Source organism: Triturus cristatus, chromosome 5_2 (genome assembly GCF_964204655.1).
Source record: "Triturus cristatus chromosome 5_2, aTriCri1.1, whole genome shotgun sequence".
Classification (NCBI taxonomy): Eukaryota; Metazoa; Chordata; class Amphibia; order Caudata; family Salamandridae; genus Triturus; species Triturus cristatus.
The window spans coordinates 7,958,201-7,986,152 of NC_140588.1; the positions used below are offsets into that span (position 1 = coordinate 7,958,201).

Sequence of the window (27,952 nt, forward strand, 5' to 3'; positions counted from 1 at the left end):
TTTCTGTGTAGGAAGGTGTCCCTGCCACCACAAAAACAATTAGCCCTGCAACACAGGCACCCTTCCACCATGGTGCAAGGATGCCTGCATTGGCGCTAGGCAGCCAATTTTGCACCAGCACAGAGGAAAGCACAGGGATGCATCGTATTGCTGTAAATACAACGCATCCCTGCACTTTCCTAATGACTCAGCAGGGCGCATCAAGATGGCTTGCAGTGCCGAGCTGTGTCATTTTCTAGTAAATATGCCCCTATATGCGCATCTTTTCCTAGCGGTACTGTTGTTACTTATCATCATATAAGTAGAATCTTCTCTGTATTGCCATGATTCAAGCTTTACATTCCATTCAGTTGTTTCCATACACACGAGCTTGTAGTTTAACCTTACTTGCTAAACGATGCTCAAGTATTAAATACATTGTTATCTATGCACACTGTTTATTAACGTAAATACATATTGACTCACATTGAATATTTTCGTAAATGTTGTATTAAATGGTCCCTGTTCGCATCAAATGCAGCACACTTTTTTGGGGAAATCTGTTTTTAATTGTGAATTATTTATGTACCCAAATGTTATACAAATCATTATGGTTTACAAATATATTGTCAACCGTGACAAAACTGTACTTAATGTCTGACCTAAGTAGTCCTTTTGGGCTTCAGATACAAGATTGGTGCCTGTGTCGTCGACTGAATTTTTATGCCTGCTTAAAACCATTCCTGGTACTCTGAAACATGCATTTCAAAGTGCTCCGCTTTGTTTTACAGAGGAAGAACGGCCAGAGAGCTCGTCATTGTCACGTAGTACTAGTCATACAGTACTGGGTCCTCACTCCCCGCTCACCAAAAAGAAAAAGAAGGACTTGATGGAGATCCTGGATGAAGAAGCGCATGAGCTACTCTCTTATTTCAACCATCGCAACCATGATGCTCTTCTGAGGGTTACAAGGAATACCATGGAGTCAATCCGCAAACGTATCTACGCTTCCTCAATGATTAACTTTTTGGGTATGTTATTGCTTAAGGAAATTGATAAAGATGATTTTGCATTTGATTAATGTAGATCTATACATCACAAGTACTCCCACTTACTCCGAGTCTTCTGTTAATAGGATAACGATCTGCTTTACATATCTTGACAACTTCTGTAGTTCTGAAGCATGATGAGTAAACTACGTGAATTCGGTTTATTAAGAAGCATGGAACTTTGTGACACGTATCCAATCCCTCGTTCATTCACAAGATTATCTTACCTTTGGTAGACTAGGAAGAGGAAATGCTTTGAGCAACTACTCCTCTGATTTAAAAACCCAAACAATACAAGCATTGTCCTCACCTCTAGAAGGTCACGCTACTGGCCTTGCGGATACTTTTTTCATCAGCTCATGCTGTTTGTGTGATCTACTGTCAAAAAGGAAGGGGGGTTGTCCTAATACTCCACAAGCACCTGGACACTCTACATGGCAAGAAAATAATTTTTGATGCTGTGGAATAAATCAAGGAAAATCGTTTTAAACAAAGAAGGAAACCTTAATTAATCCCTTTCGGGAGACCATTTATCCAAGAAAAACATATGTACTATTAATATATACGAATACATGCCAGTCGATTATGTTCATATCCTGTATTTCTAGCACCAGATATTTAAGTATACAAACAATAATAACTACACGCAAAGTGTTTTTAGTTATACATATATACATGTGACAAGATTCCTTGATGCCCTAATGTTTTTAACGGATTGCAAAGAAACACTTTCTTTTCATCAATTATGGTTTGCAATCGATAGTGAAGAGATAGCCCAAAATCAAGCACCAAAAAGCGCTAAGTTAATCTGACACCCAACACATTCTTATAAGGTGCTGAGTTTTTTCTTTACTGCAATGTCTTATTTTATGAGAGCTTCTCTTTTGTGTCAGGTCGACGCGTTTCAGCTCTTTTCATCCGGGTCTCATCAGGACTCGGGGCACAAAGGGAACTAACAGATCACTAGAGATGTAATACAAGGCGAAGAAGAAAAACGCTTCCTGGGGCACAACGCTGTTCGTGGGGCATAACTCAAAGCAGGGCGGTGCTCCTTCATTAATTTCGAGCAAACGCTCACTGTACTGGCCGGCTAATACCAAACTTCCCAACTATGTCAAAGAAGTTACTTCTCATGAAAAAGTTTGTAAACAGGGGAATCGCACAGAAAAGCTCCCTTACATCTCTTTTCGGAGGCAGTCATTTAAACCAGTAGAATCTGGCAAAAATGCTCCGTCATCTCGCCGTTCATCAAACAGACATGGCAATGGTCGGGGCCATGCGAACACAGTTGGACATAGACAGGCGATCTTTCAATAGGTAATCAAAAAGATACAAATCTGAAAGGATAGCAGAAGATTGTTCTAAAAGTATACCACATAATTGGGCAGCTCTTTAGGGTCCAGTCTTACAAGCGATGTATGTGTTTTATTTGATTTATTTGGCTCGCATAGCACTGAGCTGTCATATGCTGCTGAAAGGGCAATAATGGCAAAAATAACGCAAAATACCTACAAGTGGCATGGAGTTACCAATGTCAATACCGTTTGTTCAGACAGCAAGAACAATTCACTCTGTGGGCTGAGATAAAATGACCAATTTGTTATGATGATTATTTGAATTTTATAATCAATATTAATGTCATTATTTGTGGACATGGTATATAAATATTTGCATTGATGGTGTTATTTATTATATTCATATTAACCACAATAACAATTGAGGTGCTTGTATATCCTTTGAAATCCTTAATTTACAGAACTAAAATCCATTTGCATTGTTTTAAAAAAATACATATATGTATATACACAGATTTTCTTCTTGGGCTTGGTGCCTATGTCTCTCTTCTGACAATGATGCTCGGTGAGTGTTGCGAGGCAGAACAACTTATATTTTGTCCAAAAACACAAATTGTTAATAGTCTCATGAAAACGCCTGCACTCGAATGTGCAAGAAAAATAATGCTGCTCATTTCATTACAAGCAAACACAAGGAGATGATGGACGAGCCCTTTTCAGACACTCACCCCAAGTCACAGATCTGGCTTTAACCCATCCTCGTTCTTTAGCTCACTTCGCCACCCCAGTTCAGACCCAACCATATGCAAATCAGTCTGACCCTGTGCCTCATGGGAACAGTCCAGCCCGAACTGCCAAGCCAGGTCTTCCGATTGCAGCATGTGCCCTAACGAATGCACTAGTATAAGGTGATGTGTTTAAGTCTGATACAGACCTTTCTCAAACTGTGACAAAAGCTAGTGACTGAAACGCGTCACTGTTACACCAATGCACATGCTGTAATCAAATAAACACAAAAACAACAATTGATGGACAGAATGCAGAACAATGTCATACATTCACCCCAGTACAGAGATCTGGCCCTAAATCCATCGTTCTTTTGCTCACCATGCCATTCCAGTTTGAACCCAGCCACATGCAAATCAGTCTTGACCCTGTGCCCAATGGGAACAGTCCAGCCCGAACTGCCAGGCCAGGTCCTCCCTAGACTGGAACCAAGCATCCTAGGACCGGTTTCGGGGTTTCACCCCTCATCAGCCAGGATAGCTTGCCTCCAATGAAATAAACGGCATTATTTTTCTTGAACCTTGTAGTGTAGGCTTTTTGTGTGGACTAGTACTAAGTCACATTTATGAATAATATATATATGTATATGTGTGTAGGTGTATGTACATATATAATATATATATATATGTGTGTGTGAGTGTGTGTGTGTGTGTATATATGAAGTCCGGTAATTGCATTTAAAAACTCAAAAACAGAAAACAAAATATAACAACCAGTTGCATAAATATCATCAACTAATGAAAAAATAGCGTGAGAATGATTCCATAACTATACGCAACTCCGATAAGGGGGGCAATGTAGTCATCTGGCCCAAGGAGCAATATATGGAAGAGGCTTTAAAACAACTTGGCGATCGCAACTGTTATAAATTGAGTTTAAAATTTGTTATGAATGCAAAACAAGATGGATTATTTGGGAAATTACTGGCATGGAAAAATAAAGGTTTAATCAACCAGGAAGAACTCAAAGTTCTTAAAAATGAACATGCAAGAACTCCAGCAATTAATTTTATTCCAAAAATTCATAAGGACTAATTAAGACCTCCTGGCAGACCTATAATATCTGCAAAAGACAGTCTATTGGAAAATGTATCAATCTATATTGATGCATTCTTACAAGAACACGTGAGGGCTTTACCATCATATATCCAGGACACTACGGACACTACGGATAAGACAACTGCATGAATTCAAATGGGAAGATGAATATGTGCTTATATCAATGGATGTATCTAATTTGTAAACCTCAATCCACCACAGGGATGGATTGAGAGCAATTGAGTACTTCCTGGGCACAAGACCCATAGAATTTCATGCACATAACAGACTATTGATGGATCTTACCACTTTTTGTCTAAACAATAACTACTTTATTTTCCAACAGCAGATATACCACCAGGAGAGAGGCGTAGCCATGGTCGCGAGTTTTTCGCCTAGCTACGCCTGTCTCCATATGGGTTGGTGGGAGGAGAAAATATTGAAGACTAAATATATTGATTGTTGGACTAATAATGTGGTTAAGTGGATTCGCTTTATAGATGACCTGTTTATAATCTGGCGAGGCAATAGAACAAGTGCAGAACAGTTTAGCATGGATTTGAATGTAAATGATATGAATTTACAATTTACGTTAGAGATTAGTACAAGCAGTATATGTTTTCTAGATGTGGAGGTATATATACAAAGCAACAGTATACAAACACGATTACATCGTAAACCCACATCAGGGAACACTATCTTGCATAGTAGCAGCTTCCACCCAAGACATACAATCGAAAGTATTCCATATGGGAAGATGTTGCGTATATGCAGGGTATGCAGTAACGACAACGACCTAAGCATAGCACAGCAAGAATGTAAATCTAGATTTTTAGCTAGCGGCTATGGACAAAAGGTGTTGGATCATGCAATTGCTCGTACCAAAACAGTTACCAGAAGTGACCTACTTTTCAAACCCTCACGCAATAAGATGAAACAATCAAACATCAGTGAAAACGTAACCAACAGCCCCAGATTAATCCTAACATACAATAACCAAAGAAATGGTATCAGGAATATAATAAAAAATAATTGCCACCTGGTCCTAAGTGATCCGGTCATTGGTGATAAAATGCCTGCCTCCCCCACTATCACCTTCAGAAAAGCATGTAGTACCAGTGATCACTTAGTGAGTAGTAGTCCTGAAGTTCCTACCAATTCCAACTGGTTGACCAAACGTAAAGGTTTTGTGAGGTGTGCAACATGCAAGGCATGTAAATATGGGGAAAGTAAAACTACGTACCACTCACCTTTCAATGATAAACCTATTCTCATCATTAAATTTCTAACGTGCAAGTCGGAGTTTGCAGCGATCCGCAACTCAAAGTATTGCGGATCACTATCCGCAACCAGTCGCCGGTCCTATACCAAGACCTTGCTGCCATCACGCTCCAAAATGCGGGACCTTCCGGCCCATTACGGACGCCCTGCACCAACCTAACATCTCCTACTCCTGGGGGCACCCGTTCTGCCTTTTATTCCGGCACGATGGGAAGCTATTCCAACTCCGCCCCCTTTCTATAGCAAGCAAGCTGTTGGGGATCTCTCTCTCGGAGGACACTGACGAAGAGAGCGCTCGGATCAGGGCTCCGGCGACAACCGCCCCAGATGGAGACAGCAGCGCCACGCTCAACTACCATATCCGTTGGTGGTTAAGAATGAGCAACAGGCCGCCCTTGAAGCACTGCTAGAAGCTCTAACTAAGGCATCGACGACGTAGCTGAGTCCGGCTGCCATGCTGTATCCTTTCACTGATGCTCAGTGGGGCTGGAGGGGAGAGGGGAGAGACTCTAATTGGCCACTCTACAATCCCATAGACTCTTTGTCTGCTCATCCTTGGATGGCAGACTAATGACTGAACTCACACAAAATGTTTTTTTTCCTTTGGGTACCTGTTGTGCCTTCTTGTTCTTCTTTCACTATTTGTGGGTCTTTGCTCTATCTCCTTTTCTACCTATCTTCTTCTGCTGTTCTTTATTTCTGGGGGGGGGGGCCGGTCCATGGTGTGCTACGATCTCCTTACTCTTGCACTGGTGCTGAGGGGTCCTGACGCTCCTATTCGGCGTCACTCCATCTTCAGGTTTTAGATGCCACCATCCTCGATTAAGGTTCTCACACTTAATGTAAGAGGGCTCAACAATCCCATCAAACGCAGGGCGCTCCTTTCTTATCTAGAGAGTACACAGGCAGATATTTGTCTCCTTCAAGAGACACACCTCCTCCCTAAGGACTGCCACTGGCTTAGGTCTCACGCCTTCCACTCAATTCTTCTCCTTCAAACCATCTAAGACCGCTGGGGTGGCAATTCGAGTTTCAAGGGCTTTCCAGGGGAAGGTGGTGCAGAAAGGGGTTGAGATAAAGGGTAGACTGCCACTTAGAGAGGCCGGGCTGAAGGTGTGGGGGGTATTTAGTCCAAGAGGGCACACTTTTACCCTGGTCAACGCTTCACACCATCGTGGAGGGGGGACTCTCCAAATTTAAATATATCCAGCTTCAGAGCTGGGCCCAAAATCTGAAAGCACCTATAGGTATAGGTAAAACCTTGGAGGAACAGCTGGTGGAAAGACCAAGAGGAAAGAAGGAGGTCTCCATTTGGTATTGGAGCATCGAAGAGGCAATCGATGGGCTGAGGAACTGTGGGTTGCCTGCCTACCGGATGAATCCTGGGAACATCTTTGGCAAACATCTTTTAGTACTCTGTTGGCCACTGTTAAACCAGCATGGTTGAGAAAAAATCACCTGTTTACGATCCACGGGGCCTATTTAACCCCCTTAAGGTTGTTGAAGATGACTAATGGGCCCCCAGATAGTTGTAAGAAATGCGGCTTGGAGAAAACCTCCAATTTACATATGCTTAAGGAGTGCCCAGCCATTGCAGACTTTTGGGAAAAAGTGGGCAAAACTATCTCAAATATCTTAGGCCTCCAAACTCAAATAAGCCTCTCCCTGACAATTTTTGGGATATCCAGCGTAGCTACGGGCCCAGCAAGGTCTTTCCTTTTTTAGGTCTCGCCTAGCGACGCAGTACATGCACTGCTCGCCTTGGCAAGATCTATTGTCGTGGGTTTTGCTTCCGAAGGGGGACAGGAGACGTGCACGCGTACGGACCGGACAGGACATGTGCACGCATACAGCTTCCCACGGCCTTTCAGCACAACGCGCACATGGCGTGCTTTCACTTTTTTCCTCCCTGCAGCCTTTCAGCATGGCGCGCTTTCACTTTCCCTCCCTGTCCCCCACCGTCGGCTCCAGATCATCTCTGAAGCTCCGGGGGACCCTGCACGGCGTCAGTAGTGTCGGAGCCATTTGCATAACCAGTGGCATTCACTTTGGCGAGTCCTGAAGTATAGAGAACAAAGGTAAATCCTCACCGGTATATCAGCGGTTTTATACGCCAAAGTATACATGCAAGCTTTTTTTGGTGTCATATATGCCAGACAAAATGAAAATGAATGTTACTAGCGCATTGCCCGCCGTAGCTTCAAGCACCAATGAAACACCTTTCTATCACACACTAATTCACTTACTACTTTGCACTGACACATGTTTTTCATAGATCAAAGTTGCACTGACACATGTTTTCCATGTGCCAGCACAACTGCTGCTCCTCTCCCTGCAATGTGTACACCACCGAAACTGGACCCAGGCGGAGCCAGAGTCGCACTACAGAAAATGAATGCCTCGCCCAGCACGTGACCAAGCCGAAAGTTACTGGGTACCCCCCCCCCCGCCTCACACAGAAATATCTGGTCAGCCAAAACATGCCTACTCATATGTTTTGCTGGCTTTTTTTCCAGAGGGTTGCTTGCCAGGCACATGAAGGGTGGTGGCACATGTCCAGCCTACTAGTGGGAGGACAGAAACTTTTAACAAGGAAATTACATTTCACTCAGTGCTGTCTCGTGAAACGGGTTACGAGGCTGGATGCTTTGCCCCTGAGGATGGAGGCGGAATGAACTACCGTCTAACACAAGGGTCAGATTTATGGTGTGTGTGGTCGGGATCACGGGAACAGGGCAGGGGTGCATGCCTCGCCTTCTGAAGCACAGAAGCCTCTGTTTCTTTGATGAAAAACTCGGTCCAAACAATGGCTTAATATGTGGTTTTCTCGGAATAATAATGAACTCCTATTTAACTAAGCGGGCGTCCGCAGCCCGAAATGAACTCTTTTGAAGAGTTGCTGTGTTTGCCGGCACACAGCACTGCTCTTCCAAGAAACCCTGGAGACCTCATAAGATATATATACGCACAGCAGAGAGAAACTGCTACACGTTGATTCCCAGCAACCAATAACGAAGACACGAAGATATTTTTTGTGATAACGTTAGTTATTGTCACTAGTCATAACCTCAAGGATACGTCATTAAGACCATTCACATTAATGACTGTGGCGTCTACATCTCACAAGGGCTCTTTGCGCGCACGAACGGCTAGCGCTAAATGCCACTTACATCCACAACAAGCATTTGCAATGCAATAGGTCTCGCATTTACGCGAGTTTGAGCTATTTATATTGCAAATAATAATGCCTTTTATCTTTGTTTTTGGTTTTAAAAACATAAATAAATGGCATTGTTATTTACAATGCCAATAGCTGAAACTCTCGTAACTGCGAGACCTATTGCATTGCAAATGCTTGTTACGCTATGTTACTGGCCAGGAGGGAAATATGCAAAAAGTAGGTAGAATGTTCACCTCCATTGCACGCTGAGTGGTTGTCCTTGGTTTTCTCGACATCCAGGCTGGATCGGAGTGGGACCCAGAGCAGGAGGAAGAAAGCATTTTGGGATCTTCTATTCAAATGGTCAAATGCTGAGATAGGTGACACTGGATAAGAAATCTAAAAACTGTTTCCCCTTATAACGAATATAGGTCCTATGATTTTGCCTTTCTGGATTTCTCCAGACTGTGCTGGGCACTCTCCGTTCCTCCAGTGCCAACATCAACAGTCGCCAGTGTTACCTGAACTATATTGGAAAGTAACTGTGCCCTTTCTTTTGGGACTGTGCCATCCTAGTCTGCAGATGTACCGGCAGGTGGGTGCTTTCCCACCAGTTTTGCCTCCCCAATAACGTACAAGGTACTGGTGTCTAGTTTGCTCACTGTGGTCTGAGGTGAATGAGGATAAAAATAATTTACAAAAATTTAAAAAAGGGCAAATGGATTATGGTCACTCCAACCAGACTGTAATACCCTATGCTCAACTACCAAATATAACAGGGATGAAGAAATTAAAATGTTGTCCACAATAGTTTCATACCCCTTCCAACATTAGTGGAAACCTTCAGGGAGCTAGGTAGCACCAGATTCAAGGATTGTGAAAAAAAATGTGCCTGTTCCCCTTGTGGCGAGTGCTCAAAATAAGCAATAAGAAAAGTCTCCCCCATGGATACATCCTGCAATAACTACCAAACTTTCCTGCATAGATGATTATTAAGATCGGTCATAATTACTGTTGGAACAAAAGAAAAAGAGCCTAAACCAGGTTCTAGTGAGCATATCTTCAGATTCACGGTAGCCAAGCCCATAGACCTCAGAACATGCTAAATGGCCATTTGGATTGTAAATGTTTAGGCCAAGAAGATATGATTTATCAGAAAAGGAAAATAAGACTGCTTCTAAACTAGAGGTATTCATCTTCAACTCGTCCATCTGACAATTCAAAGACAATTAAATTAAAATACACACCCCTCCCTTTGCCCGGCCGGAGACAATAACTGTCCAGAAGAAGTGAGCAAACCCATCTAAAAAGGGAGTCTTTCTACCTGACCAGGTTGATTGGAAGGCCAAAATGCTATATAGTTTGATGAAGTCTAGCCATTTCAGCTGATTAACTTTCTCCCCAAGCCCCGCTATATTCCAAGGCAAGAAACAAAGCTGATCAGCATCCCTTTTAAGGGAGAAATCCCACCCTTCACCCGTGAGGCATCGCTAGCGAGGGGTAGTTAGCTCACTTCCTCAAGTGTGTTAAATGCTTCAAATGTATTCTGTGAAGAGGCATAGCTTTTGACGTTACAAAACTAGTATGAACCCCCATGATGACTTTGGCTCCTCAAGGATGAAATGGGCCCTGGTGTGCTTAAATTTTGGGCAAAGTCTGCTCTATAGAAAATCACAAGTGGGCCTATGCCAGTGCTCTCTGTTGGATTCATTTTGCTTTCGCATAAGGCAAGAATTCTACCTACAACTCGGCTGTAGCTGAAGGTGATCACTATACAATCACCTGGTGTAGTTTTCGGGCCTCACCCACCCTATTCTGGGGGCCATATTAATTGGAACACTCACATCTAGCCCTCCCCTTGTAGTCAACCACTATGTCACTTTATTTCTCAGCTGCTACAAATGTCCGCTCACATTTACTTTAAGCAGGGGTACATTTACCAAGACTACCACATATGGTGTAGATTCAGAGGGAAGGTCCAACTGATTAGTATTGGTCAGATACACTCGCTGACCTCCTATGGGCAGACACTATACGACCCCTACTTGCCACTTTCGGGCAGGGCTAGAAGATGCTTTAACATTAATGACTCACTGGGCGCTAACAGGATCAGATTTCTCTACACCCACCGCCCCCTTGCCTATGATGTTATAGTCAGTGTCATCTCTGATTAGAGAAGGGGTGGTGTGGGCAAAAGCCACATGTCTAATCCCTGCATGACAATTACCTTGGGATACATTATCCAGACGAGCAGTCCGGAGTATTCGAGATACAGGATGATTACAAATCTGATGCGAATTTTTTTTTCCATTAAACCATTATTAAAATCTGTGATACTATTAAATAATGCTTAGGCTTTAAGGACTTTTAGTTCGTGGCAAAAGGTCTGTATAATATAACATTTACTTCCAGGTTTAATAGAACCATAGCAAATGCAGCATAACTAAGGAATTACACACAGCAGAGATATTAAGGTGAATGCAGCAAAGTTAAGGCTTTTGTCAGGGATCATTTACAACTTCCAGAAATCTGTGACGAAATCAACTACATAATAGAAGCTTTTTCCGTATTTCACGTGGTATATCATTGTTACTTTTGCTAAAATTAAACATATCAATATTAATATATACGTCTTTTTAAACCTTTTGATTTAGACAACGGGAATGCTGCAAAACAGACACAGAGCGTCCAACCAATTTTTCGAACGAGTATCACTTTGTCCATCCCAAACATCAGCATGGTACCAGCATTGGACGAGGTACAACAAACTCTCAACAAAGTGGTGGACTGCATACTCAATGTCTCAAAAGGAGTTGGGCAGTGGAGTAAAGAGAGAATGTCAAAGGTTTGTCTCCTTTCTTTCTTTTACTTTAAAATATTGTTTGATTTGATTATGTGCTAAATAATCGTAGCATCTTTTTCCATAGAAAAAGATGATGGACAGGAAAATAGCAGGCCTGCGTCTTGTTGGTAAAGGCAGTGACTCGGAGGAAGAAATTGGAGAGACAGAGACTAAGCATGTTCATGGTAATATTTCATTTGTTTGTAGTGAATATTTTGGGAATTACCTATTAAAAGTGGATTTATTGAAGGGTGACAGACAAAACTAAACAGCTTATACTTGTTTGCAGTCAAGAAAGCCATTTTCGACCTAGACAGAAATTATAATATTTACAATTGTAAATTGTATGTAAGCTGACCTACGGCCGGTACTCTGACCGGGTGGCCTAATTGGTAAAGATCTGTATCGAGCATGTTTGAGTTGAATGGGTAGGATGTTTCATGTAGTGCTATGATCGCAACACATCGTCGCTAAAACTTCAATTATTAGAAATATTGTGATGCTGTATGTTCTATCAGTTCAACTTTACATCACACTTTATGATGAAAAACTCTACCCTATGTAGTTTCTGGGAAATATATTTGTCATCAAAAGTCAGATCGTTTATGGTTGTCCTAAAGGGCCTGTCTATCAAGCTTTGCAAATATGGAAAGCCTTGAGGCACAAATGGCCTGTGTACCTGCTATGCGACCTAGTATAGTACATGAAAACCCACCTAACTGGATTGTAGCTTAATGATATCATAACCTATGACCACAGCATGTTGAAATAATGGAAGATGGTCATGGAGTGTGCAGGATAGGTATCTCGATGCAATGCAGGAGTTATAACATTAAAATACAGTGTTGTTTTACAGATGACCATTACTGATAATGTCTCGACTGTCAGTATTTTGCTTTTTGGTACCTACTGTCCTGGAGTCCATATCTCAGGACTGGTAAAGACAGATTGGACATAGTCTAATGGAGAAAATATTTCTTATTCCCCACTTCAACAGTAAGTCTTATGGTCTCATATTTTCATATAATTCAAGGTGTCTGTCAAACATGCTAAAACACCTTACCTCAGAGATTTATAAACTGGGAAACAGTGTGGTTTAACATTAAAGGGCATTTTTTCCGAAATTATACCCTTATAGACTTTCAGATATTAGTAGATGAATGGGACATCCCGAGAGGACAGTCCCTACTAAACAATAGAATGGTGCATGCTCTCAGGCAACAATGGAACATAGACATAAATGAGCCCCTACAGATTAAATGGTGCAGGCACTATACACAATAGGACATGGCTAAAGAATGTTCTTCTGGCTCAACAAATCTATGCTAGAACACACAGGTGTCTCCATACAGGTGGTTAGAGACAAATGGGAAATCCTATTGGGTCATGCCTTCAATGACAAAGATTGGTACAGAGCCATAATATACATGCAGAAGGTATCCCATAATGCTAATTTTCAATATAGTTAGCTTATACATGGCCAAACGTTAAGTGATGCAACATCGGTCGGATATACCCAGCGGCCTCTTCTGCTTGTCCTAGGTGAGAAGGGTGTAGAATCAGGCTTAGGACCCTTAGGGCCTTAAGGATGATTCTTAGATGGCACAACCAGCCAGAGGAGGACTTTTAGTTTTGGACAGATACAGTACAGCAGGTGTGCTTGCAATAAGCCTGCTAGAGAGGGCTCCTAAATAAAGAAGTGTTCCTGCCCTTACGCTATGTCGTGTCTCCTTCTTGCCACGCGACACGACAACTGGCGAAGAAGGGAGCACCCACTTGCCCAGCAATCGACCATCCCTGGCGGCCCTGTGCTGCTGCCACTCCTGCGCCTATGCCAATCTGCCTCTGGCTGTGAGCGTGCTCACTGGACTGTTGTGAGGGCATGGCCCTCACGTCTGCAACTCCTGATGGCCTCCTGCATGGCAATCTGGCAGCCTCCTGAGCCCCGGGACCTCCTTGCCTTCAGTGCTACCTACTAACGCTCCCATCAGTGCTTTTCACTGGCTCATCCAGGCTCCCTTGGCCCCCTCGCGATGACCTCGGAGGCAATCCAGCATGTGCTAGTCTCTTGGCCCTGTCACCTGCTGGTGGCCATTTTGGATTGGGGAGGCCTACCAACTTGACTACTAACTCGAGCCTACATCCCTCTGGTAGCCATCCTGGATGGGGAAGGCCTACACATTGCTTCTTCTGTCGTGCCAGCTTCCACCTGGTGGACATCTTGGATTGGGAAGGCCTGTCGATTGTTTCCTGCCTCGAACCTGCATCCCACTGGTAACAACCTCCTTTGGTGAGTGGTAGACACAGTGACTGTTCGCATAGCCTTTACCTGCACTGAGGGTGCAAGGCATACACAACGTCTTCAGCTACCATGTCCACTGAAAGAAGGTCCATGTATAATGCTGCCGCATTTCTGAAGCCACTGTCCACGTTCGATTTGTCTAAGAAGCACAATTTTGGTGCACGGTAGGCTGACTGGATCGAAAAATGTGGCAGCTTCAGTGAAGCTCTGGACCAACCCGATGAAACCAAGGTGATTACATACCTCAAGAACCTTGCGAGAGATGGCATGAAAGAGGCTCTCAAGAAGATCCCAAAATAAGAGGTCAACATGTATCAAAAGGTGAAGAAGGAGCTCACCAAGAAGTTCGATCCTGCCACAAATGTGGACTATGAATGCTACACATTCAGCAAGATCTGCCAGCAACCGGGAGAGTCAATGGATGACTTTGTAGAGTGCCTGGAAAGCCTCTTCAAGAACTGCCAGTTCAACAAATTTTCCAGTAAGGAAGCCATGCGCCTCAGGATCATAAATGGCTGTCAATTGGAATCCTTCAGAACACGCATGCTCAGAGAAACCCACTCTCTTGATAAGATGCTGTCTGCAGTCCGCGAGGAAGAGCATGCTGACAAGCAAGCAGCTGCCATGGAAGTGGGCATGATCCCCAAAGCAACTGTGCTAGCCATAGGGAGCAGCCACGCAAAGACAAGCATAACCCACTGCTCCTAGAAGCTCCAAGAACATGCTGTAGGAGCTGCCTGGCATACCCTCACAACAGGAAATGCCCAGTCATTGGACCAGTGTTACAAAGGCTGTGGTAATTCAAACCAGTTCAGCCCATCTGCCTTGCCCAAGTGAAGCACCAGCCTTCCGCCCGCAGGTGACGCATAGATTGAACAAGCAGTGGGAGCTGATGCTGTCACAAATCAGAAGACAAACCCAGACATCATGTGCTGATTGTCATTTTAGGGCCCAGAGGCTTGCCGCCCACTTCGCCCCACTTCGCCTTCATCTCATAGCACCGCTTCCCCAGTCAGTTATAGTGAGGAGGATAGTTACATCATGATGATGTCTACACGCAGACATGTGGCCCCATGACCCACCATCACCCTTGCAGTGAATGGTCGCATAATGAACTTAATCATCGAAAGTGGTGCTTTGGTCAAAGCCATCAGCAAGCAAGACCTAGCAGACTTCCAAGATTGCATGCAGCTAGCTGACCAGGATTAGCCTTTAGCTGTGTGTGCCCATGGATTACATGGCGTGGTCCATGCTTTGAATCTGCTCTTCCAATACACGGTCCTCTACATAATTGAGTTCAGCCATGCCCAGCCAGCACTGGTAAGCCCTTTCACTGCCCTCTGATCCTGGCCATTAACCATGCCCATTTGGCAAAGGATGAAGGAAGCAGCCTTTGTCCACAGCCTTTCAGCCTGCCACCGCTATGCCCTTCTGCGCATAATATGTCGACAGGGTTAGGGGCACGTGCTGTGACCTTTTTTTATGTCCTCATATCACCTCTAATGAGCACACTCCTTACCTTAGACTGCCCTTGTGCCCTAACCTATAGCAGGCTCATTTTAGTCAGTTGTCTGAGCGTTGGCTCCTTGTCATGACCTCCCCAACCAGTTCTGACTTGAGAGGTATAATCATAGATGCAACCTTACTCAATCCGTTTTCAACAAATTCCAGAACCCTTCTTCCCTATCCCTGTCAAGCTTTTCTTATGCTTCTTGAAACATTTTACTGACCTCCACCATTTGCATCAGAATGAGGGTATATATAAAGACCACTTTTTACAGATCTTCCTCCTTGCCAAGAGAATTAGTTGCTTTGCCGAAAAAGGCACTCCTCATGCCTCTTGTTACACCAAGCTGAAAATAATCATAGTTGGTCTTACCTCTGCGATCTTTCCCAAAGCGACTGAGATTTACTTACTCACACTTGGCCAATTGGACTTTGTCAGCATTTCGAGCACCACACTTTCTTCCCCTGGGATCCTCGCTCCTTCTTATATTAGCCAACTTTAGCGTGGTCCAGCTGATTTAGTCACTGAGTAAAGCATAATCATTGATACTTGCCGAAGGCTGTGACCTTTAACCACACTCTATGCACTGTTAATCTCTTCCCAGAGCTCTGCATCTTGTACCTGCTGGGTACATTTTCAGCCTTTCCCTGTGGGTATCATATGCAGTGTAAACTAGACATGCATACCAGCTATGCCTTGAAGTTTTTAAGGCTAGAGAATATGTAAAGAGGCATTTTCTTGGAGCCAAGGGACAGTTAGTGAAATTGGGCTGTATTCTTGGCAGTGTCTTGGGTGACTACTGTAATTTACCCCTGATGCGAATGAATGACAAGTTTTATTGCGTGATTACTTAAAATCTTTTCCAATATTCCAAAACAATGTGATCGTATATATCCCCTTTAAAACACTCATTGTCAAACCTACAGTTAATAATTGTACACAATTCCTAATATTTAAGAGAAGCAGTTAAAAAGAAAAAACACATTCATAGATATCCACATTAAAAAATCACATGTAAAACCAGCGGTTAGGGACCGGCCGGTGTCCACAGGCAAGAATCTCTGGTGAGTGGGGAGTGGGCTGGGGGGCTAAGCTACCTTTTCGGTTGGCGGGCCGGGAGGTCGAGGTGGGGCCTTCCCAAGGGACCCCCCTGCCCCTCGCCCCTTCCCCCCAGTCCTCCGGAGTGTTCTGGCGGCCTGAATAGTCGTATTTAAACTTCCTCGTGGTGCCTTGGGAACTTTGCCGAGAGTGCTCAACTCCTCTGTGGGGTCTGGCCTGGCTGACCCCCTGAATTAGCCCTTGCTGTCCTGTTGAGGGGGCTGCGGAGCTTGTCAACGTGTCACCACTGGGGTCTGGGGCGTCCCTGAACTGTTGCCGTCTTACAAACTATAAGGCCTATCTCCGCTGTATTTGGTCTACGGCCTGCAGGGGGCTGGAGGTCGTTCATGTTGACTCCTGCTCCTACATCTGGGCCTTGGCCGGGGCCGCCGTCTCCCTCCATTCAGCTCTCGCCGCCTCTATGGCTGACGATCATGGGAAGAGACAAGGTTCCCAAGTCCACGACCGCCCCCACGCAAACCAAAATGGACTGCTTCACCACCCAAGGACCTGAACCATCGGGGCAGGCCGATGGCACTCCCCCATCCCGGGGACGGACCTTGCGACCATCCTGCAGACCATCAGCTCTTCACAGGCGTCGGTGGAGGGGAAAATAGGGGAGGTCAGGCTGGACATGTCTCTCCTACGACAGGACCTCCGTAACGCCACGGCCCGTCTAACTGAAGCTGACGTGCATTTCTGACCCGGTGCCACATTTTGTTACAGAAGCCTGCCGTGAGGGAAACGGCTCTCTCTGGGGGACCTCACCTCACTCCAGCTCAGAAAAACCATCACCGCTGCCGTGAGGGGAACGGCCACAGGACAACTACTCCTCCCAGCATCCTAAGCCCCGGGCGCCTGCCGCTGACGTCACCAGGCAGCGCCCGGGTCTCTCTTAAGGCCCGCAGTATCAAAGCAGCGCGGGACGCGCATTTCTGACCCGGTGCTACATTTTGTTACAGAAGCCTGCCGTGAGGGAAACGGCTCTCTCTGGGGGACCTCACCTCACTCCAGCTCAGAAAAACCATCACCGCTGCTGTGAGGGGAACGGTCACAGGACAACTACTCCTCCCAGCATCCTAAGCCCTGGGCGCCTGCCGCTGACGTCACCAGGCAGCGCCCGGGTCTCTCTTAAGGCCCGCAGTATCAACGCAGCGCGGGACGCGCATTTCTGACCCGGTGCCACATTTTGTTACAGAAGCCTGCCGTGAGGGAAACGGCTCTCTCTGGGGGACCTCACCTCACTCCAGCTCAGAAAAACCATCACTGCTGCCGTGAGGGTAACGGCCACAGGACAACTACTCCTCCCAGCATCCTAAGCCCCGGGCGCCTGCCGCTGATGTCACCAGGCAGCGCCCGAGTCTCTCTTAAGGCCCGCAGTATCAACGCAGCGTGGGACGCGCATTTCTGAGCCGGTGCCACATTTTGTTACAGAAGCCTGCCGTGAGGGAAACGGCTCTCTCTGGGGGACCTCACCTCACTCCAGCTCAGAAAAACCATCACCGCTGCCGTGAGGGGAACGGCCACAGGACAACTACTCCTCCCAGCATCCTAAGCCCCGGGCGCCTGCCGCTGACGTTACCAGGCAGCGCCTGGGTCTCTCTTAAGGCCCGCAGTATCAACGCAGCGTGGGATGCGCGCGGGCAGCGCCCAGGCGAAGCCCGGGCCAAGGGCGGGCCCGTCCTTGCCCGTCAGGGGCCGGAGGAGGCCGGGCTGGGCAACCCCGCTAACATCTGCAGCAGGAGTACATAACTGTAAGTTTTGCTGTGAGTGTGGACGCGTGGCTCGCTTGTATGACTCTGCTTGTCCCTGGAGCCACTTCGTTCATCAAGCTCTACGAGACTTTCAGGTTTCCTTGTGACATTCCCCTACTCGTGCCAATTGACTGCCTTTGGACCTCACTACTCTTGCCGGTCTTGTGGTACTGGCCACGTAGGATAAAAGGCGATACCGCCTGAGGGCCGTCAGAGGTCGAAGGAAGTTTAGTTGGGTTGGGCTACCCCCTTAACGTCTTTATATAGTTCGGGTGGCGCCCTTCCCTTCCCTTCTTTGTGGGAAGCTACTTCTTTGTACCTTGTTTGTCTTGTGTTATTGTAGCCTAGTTGTGGCTCTTTTAATAATGAGTAGGAGGGAAAACAAAAAGACTGCTATTGGGGGAGGAGTGATGGGCACCCTGGATCAATTTATAACAAGAGCAGCTTCAGTGCTGGAAAAAGAGATTGCCCACACGGAGCGACGGCTTTCCTTAGAGCCCCTGATAAACAAAATATCTTCCCTGGGTCTGTTGGCCGTAGTCCGTTCACCTACTCAATCCTCTTCTTTGGTCTTGCAGACGAGGGCCATTGAGTCATCGGGCTCCCAATTTCTTAGTATTAGCGGCGAACTCGCCAATTCCATCACTGTCCCTTCTCCCGTGCAAGTAGCTGCTTGAAGCAAAAAGAAAAGAGTCTCTTCACTAGAGCTGCTGTGGTAAATAGGCCTAAACCCAGTGCTGTTTCATCCGATTTTACCACTAAAAGGAAAAGGGGTGGTGAGTCGCAAAGGTCTTCTGCCGCCAAAGTGCCTAGACTTAACATTCAAGCCAAGGCGGCGAACTCTAATCAGGGGAATGGACTAGCCTTCCCTTCCAACCCATTAACTCTCCCGAACTCCCAAGATAATGCTGATTTCAGCGTTCAAGGTGGTGAAGACATGTGGCGCAGATTAGAGAACCTTATGTCCACTTTAATAACTCCCATTACCTACAGATTGAATAAAATTGAGGAAAACTTATCTAAGCTCCTTATGATAGGCAATTCTGTAAACAAGGATCTTTCTGCCAATGAAGGCCAACATACCCTATCATGCCCCCTTCCAATCCTAGTGATATTAGGCTTGGTACTACTTCTCCATCCCAGCCTTCAGTGGACCCCCCTAGACAACCCGTTGGGGACTCTAATACAATGGGGAAGGGTGTTGTTAAGTCTCCATCGCAAACTAGCAGGCTACCGACACAGCTTGGGAACTCGGGCGATTTGGGTAATACGTCAGGAGAATTTGCTCAAACACCCTTGTGCTCCCCTTTGGAGCGCATATCGATTTCAGGTAGCAAGCTCAATGGCCTCCCTCATGTTAGTAGTAGTGATATACTCAGTAAACACCCACATAAGGTAAGATCTCTATTACATACCGACATGAAAGACGAAAAGGTTATGCAAGGATCTAGGCTGAACAGTGATTCCCTCCACCTACCGCTGGAAGCTGCACCCTTAGTGGTTATTCTGAGTGACGTGCCTCAAAGCCAGAGTAGACGCCATGAATCCACAGGGCAACTCTTGCATAAAACTAGACACTGGCTTAGTGTTAAACTTAAGGGAGTAGGTTATTGGAATGAGGACATTCTTAATCACATGATTATGGCTCGACGTAGTTCATGGGTCGGTCCTCGAAATAAGGAATTGAAAGATGACTGTGTGACAATTAATTTCGACAATACTCAGTCCCCCAGAGTGATACTTGATATTCTGAGTGGGGCCTTAAGGTCTAAAGCTGACTCAATAGTGGTTTTACCATTGGGGTTTTTCTACGAGCAGGTTTCACACCCATTCCATCTACGGATCCACACCAAGGAACCCGGGTCTTTGAGAGCAATCTCGAGGCGTGGCCCCAGACTTTTTGAGGCCCCTGTTCACAATAGGTTTGCTCCATTATCTGACCTAGAGGATTGTGATTGACCATTATTAAGTAATCTGCCATGAAGGGACCCTACAGAGGCGTGTGGAAAAAGTCCCAACCATTTGCCTCTCCCCTTATTAGCTCCAACAATAGCTCAAGGTCTTGATCCTTCAAGTGTGACACTGACCCTTCCTATTATAGAACACCAGGCCCCTTGTGAGAATCCTCTAAGTTTAAACTCTCCTCCTTTGATGTCTTGGAATGTTGCTGGTTTATCCTCCAAACTTTCTTCAATTGAATGGTCGGATTTGGTGGATCGCCATGATTTTGTTGCGCTACAGGAGACCTGGTCGACGTCTACAATTCACCGCCCGGGCTATCTGGCCTTTGCGAAAGCGGCAACTACCAAAGGGACAGGACGACCTAGTGGAGGGTTATTAATATGGGTCAAGCAACATTCATCTTTTCAGATCAGAGAAATACTCACGAATGATGGAGACATCCTAGCCCTTAAAATCTCGAGGGATGGTATGGTGGTGTTCACCTTAATTACCATTTACTCGCGAGGGCAAGTGGGGGGCAGACAGTCCCCTACTATACAGCATCTGGATTTCCTCCTTGATGATTCAAACTGCCTTAAATCTTTGGTGATAATGGGCGATTTTAACTGCACCTTTGAGCCCTTGGGCCACGAAGATGCTAGTTTAAGTGCAGAAGAGGATTCCATTTGGGGTGTTCCATCTCTGTCCCTAGCCCCCAATAAAAAGTGGACCGAGGCGGCCCTTCAACTTAAAGGATTTTCCCTGGGGCGGGGTCTGAGAGCTCTTAACGGGAGAACCCCATCAGATCTTAATGGTAGCAACACCTTTTCAAATGGGAGGAGCGGCAGCAGGATAGATTATATCCTTGTTAGCCTGGACTTATGGTCTATTGTATTGGATATGACTGTAATAAATAGACCCAAAAGTGACCATGATCACCTATCAATGAGGTTGGCTTTAAAGATACTAGCGAGTAATAATCCTCAGCGGGAAACGTTGATGGGAGATTTTGTAGTATCAAATGATTCTCGTCGCCTGAAGTGGGTTTTCATATCGGGAAACGATAGTATCCAAAGTCAACTTTGTAAACTTATTGAGGAAACATTGTCAATACTTTCAGCCTTCAACTTTTTAGATGAACCACCTCAATGCTTAATGAGCGAACATGAGGCTCTTTTTGGCAAGGTGCACTCCCTATTAACTGTTAAAAAAAAAAGGAAAACAAACCTATTGTTTAGAAGGCTGCCAAATGGTACGATAAAGAGTGCTCAGCAGCTTTTAAGCTGCTTTCTTTGGCAATAAAGTCTAAAGACATCCAGACTATTAAATCTGCAAGGGTCGCGTACAAAAGGGTCCTCCAAAAGGCAAAAAAACGTTTTGACGAGGATAGATGGGAGGAGTTAACGAAAGCCTCCTATGAGAAGAACTGGACACAATTTCTGGCACCTAATAAAATGGGGTAGTGGGGTGGATGTTCCCACACCCCACAATAATGTTCTCCCTGATAAATGGGTTTCCCATTACCAAGCCCAGTTTACTTGCCCTCGTAGCTCCGCGCTTGGCCATAGTGATCTAGTAACTTCGGAGGTCTTAACTTTTGGCCTGGTGGAAATTGAGGCTGCCATAGATTCGGCACCAGTAGGTAGGGCACCTGGCCCGGATTGCATTCCTTCGGACCTTTTTAAATCTGACAGAAATAATTGGGCTAGGTACATTCTTATCTTGCTAAATGCTTTAGCTCGGGGTGCACCTTTGCCTGTCTCCTGGCTAGGTGCAGAAATTGTTCCGATTTTTAAAAAAGGAGTTTGTTCTTGCCCCTGCAATTACAGACCCATTAGTCTAACTGATTCACTTCAAAAAATAGTGGCTAGGACTATATTAGCTAGGGTTCACGAATGGATAGATGAGTCTCGAGTGTTATCTGTTTATCAAGCTGGCTTTAGGTCACACGTAAGCACTATTGACCATGTATTCAGATTTACAATGATTTATTGGCGTACGGTCATTTTATCGGGGGGGACTTTGTATGCAGCTTTTGTCGATTTAAAATCTGCTTTTGACTGAGTCCCCCGCAATAAATTGGGGGATTCCCTTAAGGAAGTCGGTATGCCGTTGCCTCTCTTACTTTTTATAGTCAAACTCCATACCTCGAACTTTGCACAAGTTCGATGGGGCCAACAGGGTGAGATAACGGATAAATTCCCTGTAAATAGGGGCGTTAGGCAGGGATGCGTTTTAGCTCCAACCTTGTTTTCCCTTTACATAAATAGGGTTATCTCCTACTATACAAACTATCCAACCGACGCCCCTTCATTAGATGGCTCCAGTGTCCCACTTCTTATGTTTGCAGACGACACGCTTATTTTATCAAAAACTCAATCTGGTCTGCAGCGGGCCCTGGATCGATTTATGGTGTTTTGTAATGACCACGACCTGGTAATCAATGTTGAAAAGACTAAGTACATGGTGATGCACAAACATAAAATAGTTAAGAGTAAAGTGTCATTGAATGGCATTCTTTTAGTACAGACTGACACATTTACATATCTGGGCATCACAATGAGTAGAAAGCTGACCTGGAAGCCACAAATTGATTTATTTGCTCTTAAACATAACCAGCTAGCTGGAGCTATTTTAAAAGAATTTGGAGCTTCCTACACAAAATCAGTGGGACCTGCAATTGCCTTATACAAAGGGAAAGTCAGAGCATCAACCATATATGGGGCGGAGATCTGGGCTTTTGATAATTTATCGCCCCTAGTTAAAGCCCAAAATAAGTTCCTGCGTTCTTTGACCTCCCTCCCACAGTCCACCCCTATCCAGCCCTTATTGTTAGATCTGGGGTGTAGGGCGTTTGAAGCTGACGCTGGGTTTAGACCTTTCTCCTATTGGAGAAGACTGTGGACCACCCCTGAACTTCTATCTTATGCCTACGCAATTTGGTATATTAAGGATCTTGACACGCAAAGGAGAATTGCTTGGCTCCAACATATTAAAAAAGGCCTGACTGATATGGGGCTGGGCCATTTGTGGGTGGATCCTAGGGGTAATCAATTCCCCAGTAAGCTAGAGTATAAAACCCTATATTGGGAATCCAGGTCACGGAAACTATGGTCTGAGACAAATAGTAGCTCACTAACAGGCCTCTTCTTGGACCATAAGTTCCTAAGTAGCTTTGAACCCTACTGGAATTTCATCTCTAGAGTAGGGGACCGTAAACTATATCATCAGTTTAGAGTGGGGTCTCTCCCGCTCAATTCCTTTAGCTACAAGTGGAAGGGTGGAGCCGATAGATACTGTCCCATCTGTAAAACACAGGAAGAGTCTACCGCCCACGTTTTGTTTGTGTGCCCAGCTTTTGCTCTTCCTAGGCAAATATGGCTCAAGCCGATTTGCTCCAACCTAGGCACTAGATCACACAAAATAGCTATGCGTCTTTTGAGAAATAACACCCGAGAGGACATAGTCGTTGCACTGGCTAAATTCCTTAGTTGGTCCTGGGCTATACGTAGGGTCCAGGTGAATAGGAACAATCCTTCAGCTCCTCAAGCTTTAGAAATCTAAGTCTACCTTTGCCCCACTATTTTTAGTCTTATTTTCTTTTTTTTACTTCTTATTAAAATTGAAAGATCACTATGTTTTGTCGTATTGGTTTTAGCATGACCTCAAGGGCTGGTCCCGTTTTGAGGCTTTTTGTCTTTGTCGTATATATACCTTTTATTCCTTTTATTGTAGTGTATCTTTCATGATGTAACAATCGAATAAAGATTTGTTGAATTGAATTGAAGCTGAGTCCCGAATCTTGGCGGCGGAGGACGATATTAGCCAGCTTAAGGATCAAACTTAAGCTCGCATACCAAGGAACTCCACCGACGTGCCGAAGATCCGGAAAACTGCACACGTCGCAACAACCTTCGCCAGGTGGGGTTTCCGGAGGGGGTCGAGAAGAATCAGGTGGCAGCCTTCGTCGAGGCTTGGTTCCCCTCCTGGAAGCCGAAAGACTCACTCTCTGCCTGGTTCATGGTAGAGATGGCACACCGGTCTCTTGCTCCGAAACCACCGATCGGGTCGCTCCTCGACCCTTCATCCTGAAGATCCTCAACTTCAAGGACCGGGATGCCATCTTGCGTGAAGCACGCTCCCAGGGCCCTCTGAAGTTCCAGAATCACACCATTATGGTGTTTCCGGACTACACCAGGGAAGTGTAGGATCAACGTCACTCCTATATCGACGTCAAGAAGAAACTGCGATCCCTGGGCCTCCAATACCAATTGCATTTTCCGGCACGTCTGCTAGTCATTTTTCAAAATGCGACACACTTCTTTGACTCCCCCAGGCGGCCTGGGCTTGGCTAACAGAGAAGCGGCCCCTCGGGCGGCAACGAATCCCGTCCCCGGGACCATCGGAATCCCGGCCCGCGCAGCTCCGGCGTCTGGGCGCCGGCGACGCACGCAGTCCAGCAGGAGATGTCGATCTCAAATAGCGTTCCAAAGATCCTCAAGCCTAACAGCCCAAGGGACTCGGGGATCTCCCAGCTCCTCGGCCTCCCCTCCCCGTCCCAAACTCCAAGCCTCTGGCGGCCGGCCTGGGTCTCCTCCACTTCCGGCTCGGCGGGCCTTACCAGAACAGACAATGACCTCATTCGTAGCCCGGCCCTTGGATCGACTGCTGGGCGACTGCCGACGCGGTTGGCACTTTGAGGATGGGCCCTGATCTCCGGAGGGTCCGGGGCTCTGGCAGACTGCTTGCTCTGATTCTTCGTCTTCTGCCAAGACACAGTACATCCGTTCGTATGTAGGGGTCCTTCCACGCTTCTCAACCCGAGCATTTTAGTTTGGTTTTCTGGTTTCTAGGGGGGTCGACAGATGCTTCTGTTCTCGAAGTATAGGGTGGGGTGGGGGAGGGGTTTGGGATTGTTTTTTCCCAAGTTTTGTTTGTTCTTGTTGTTTTGCCACACCAACACTCGCACAACACTTGGCTCCATCTCCCTGGGGGACTTATCTGGCCTTTTCCTAATACCTGGTTAGCTGCGCTAGCAGCCTCGTGCCAATGACTCTTGACAGGGCTCCTTTTTGCCATTACGACCGCCTACCACCATGACTGACACACCTATACCAAGAGCCTCCCTTCACATATTGTCCTGGAACGTTAACAGTCTCCTGGACCGCCTCAAACACATGGCTGTATTACGATACGCACATCACCTGGGGGTGGAGGTTCTCCTACCTCAGGAAACACACTTGTTGGGGGATCACTGTCCCTTCCTGGCACGATATGGGTATGATCGGGTGTGGCTCTCTGGGTTCACTTGGGGCTCCCGTGGGGTGGCAATCCTGCTAAAGCGCTCCCTCCCCATTGTGCTTTCAAAGGTCATTCACGACCCGCAGGGCTCGTCACTAGCTCTCTGTGGCACATTAAACGGTAACCCCCTAAACTTAGTCTCACTATATGTGCCTCTCTCAATGCTTGCAGCGACACTGGCAAAATCCGCTGACCTTGTGTCCTCACTTTCTTTAGGTCCCACGTTTATCGGTGGGGACTTTAACGCGTTCTCATCCCTGGGTCTCGACACATCAGATCCCCCTTCCCTCAACAGGATCTCGCAGGCGAAACACTTAACGAACTGGTCCGAGTCACTGGGCCTCTGCGATGCATGGGCTGTCTGACACCCACAGGCCAAACAGTTCACTCATACTTCCGCGGCTCACCACATGCACGCGCGCATTGATGCCATCTTTGACACTTTGACGGATTGCACTGCGATCCAGGACGTCCGTATTCTCCCCCGGGGCATTTCTGACCATTCCCCGGTCCTACTTAGCACAGGCCCCCCTCAATGCGTCAGACGTGGACACTGAATGCATGGTTTCTTCAAGACAAGAATTTCCGGAACGTAGTGGGTCAGGAACTCCAACACTATTTCCTGGCCAACGACGGTACAGTGTCTTCCCCGGGTACTCTGTGGGAGGCGAGCAAGGCCACGATCCAAGGTGTTGCTAAGGGCCAGCTCCGGCGTCAGAGGCAGGAGCAGCAACTCCAGATTTCCTCACGAGAGGCGCAGGAGTTGCGCCTTGAACAGACCTTATCCGTGACCACGGACGCATCCGGGGAGAGACTTCTGGCTCGCCTCCGAGCTGAGATTGCTCAACTCTCCATTGAAGAAGCCAAGCTCCTCTGGCGATCGTCAGTTGCCAGAGTATACGGATGGGGTGATAAGAACGGCTCCCTTCTTCATAGATTGGCCACCTACCCCTGGGTGAATCGCATTATCCCTGAAATAGTTAATTCGGATGGGTCGGTGTGCCGCTACCCCCAGACGATGGCTCACGCTTTCTCTTCCTATTACCGCCAGCTCTACACGGCCAAACCCCCGACACTCTCCCTCAAGGGCTTGCTGGAAACAGGGAACACTCACCTTCCGCGCCTGGACCCCGCCATCCAGGCAGACCTGGACCGCCCTATCACCTGTGCTGAGAAGGGTGAGGCCATCACCCTTACCTACTTTGGCAAAACGCCAGGCTCCGACGGCCTTCCGCAAGAATACTATGCTCTGTACCGCGAGATCCTTCTGCCACACCTCGCCAAATTGTTTGAGGAGGCGGTGGACAAGGGTACCTTTCCACCTGAGACCGATATGGCCACCATCGTGGTTCTTCCCAAATCCCAACCTCCCTCTTCGCGGTGTGCGGACTATCGCCCCATTTCCCTTCTTAACACGGAATTGAAACTTTTTGCCACGATCCTTGCACAACGGTTCCGACAGTACTTGACCGTATTGGTCCACCCAGACCAGTGCGGGTTTATGCCCTCCCGTGGCACCCGGCATTGTCTTCGACAGCTACACCTGGCACTGGCCCATCAACACCTGCTCTCGCCTTACTTAGCGATCCTCCTGGTGGACTTTGAAAAAGCCTTCGACTCTGTGGACTGGGGCTTTTTAGATGCTGTTCTCACCGCAATGGGCTTCGGTCCACAGTTTTGTGGCATGGTCCGTGTGCTATACGCCCACCCGAGAGCTCCTGTTCTAGTCAACGGGGTCCTGTCGGAGCCCTTCCCCATCTGCCGGAGAACAAGACAAGGGTGCCCCCTCTCCCCGTTGCTCTTTGCCTTGGCGATGGAACCTCTGGCGGCCTTGATAAGGTCTGAGAGGCAGGTGCAGGGCTGGGAATGGCCCAACGCGGAGGCCGACAAGTGTGCCCTTTACGCGGACGATGTTCTTCTCTACCTGGCAGACCCCGCCCGGTCCAGTCCTCACTGCATTCAGATTCTTCAGTCCTTCGAGCGGGCATTTGGCCTCCGGCTGAACCCCGACAAGTCAGTCCTGGTCCCTCTACACCTCTCCAGGGAATGTTACAACTGGCAGTCCAGCATACCTCTCCAGTGCCAATCGTTTAAGTATTTGGGGATATGGGTGACGCTGCTCCCCGAATTGGGCTGGGCCCTCAATGTTACTCCTCACGTGAAGAAAGCAAAATCGGATCTCCAAGAGTGGCAAACCCTTCCTTTGAACCCGGTGGGGAGAGTCGCCTTGTTTAAAATGATGATTCTCCCCAGGTTCCTCTATGTTCTCCAAAACACCCCCTTCTGTTTCCCGAGGACCTGGTTCTGTGAACTGGACAGTATGGCCTCTAAGTTTCTATGGGGGAGGGGAAAGACTCATCTGGCGCTGAGCACCTGTAGGATTCCATCATTCGACGGGGGAATGGGGATGACCCACTTATATCTCTATTATTTGGCAACGCGCCTCCTTTCCCTTCACAATTGGTTCAATGGGGGTTGGTCCGATCCAGCCTACAGACTCGAGCTGCACACACTGGACCTCTCTAGCATCCATTCCATGCTATATGGGGACCCTATCCCATTCTGACTACCAGAGGCGACACGTTCTGTGCTGGTGGCCTGGCGGCCCGCCTTGAGGCAT

General features: G+C 46.7%; 1 protein-coding gene across 1 annotated transcript in view; it reads left to right on the forward strand.

Moving 5' to 3' along the window:
* The window catches only part of DNAH5 (dynein axonemal heavy chain 5), a 5,853,083-nt gene that overhangs the window by 1,789,194 nt on the left and 4,035,937 nt on the right, over window positions 1–27,952 (forward strand). Inside the window, exons 19-21 of the mRNA XM_085606747.1 lie at window positions 771–1,010; window positions 11,242–11,432; window positions 11,515–11,614. Of these exons, the coding sequence (XP_085462873.1) occupies window positions 771–1,010; window positions 11,242–11,432; window positions 11,515–11,614 (531 nt within the window). The remainder of the gene's footprint in view (window positions 1–770; window positions 1,011–11,241; window positions 11,433–11,514; window positions 11,615–27,952) is intronic.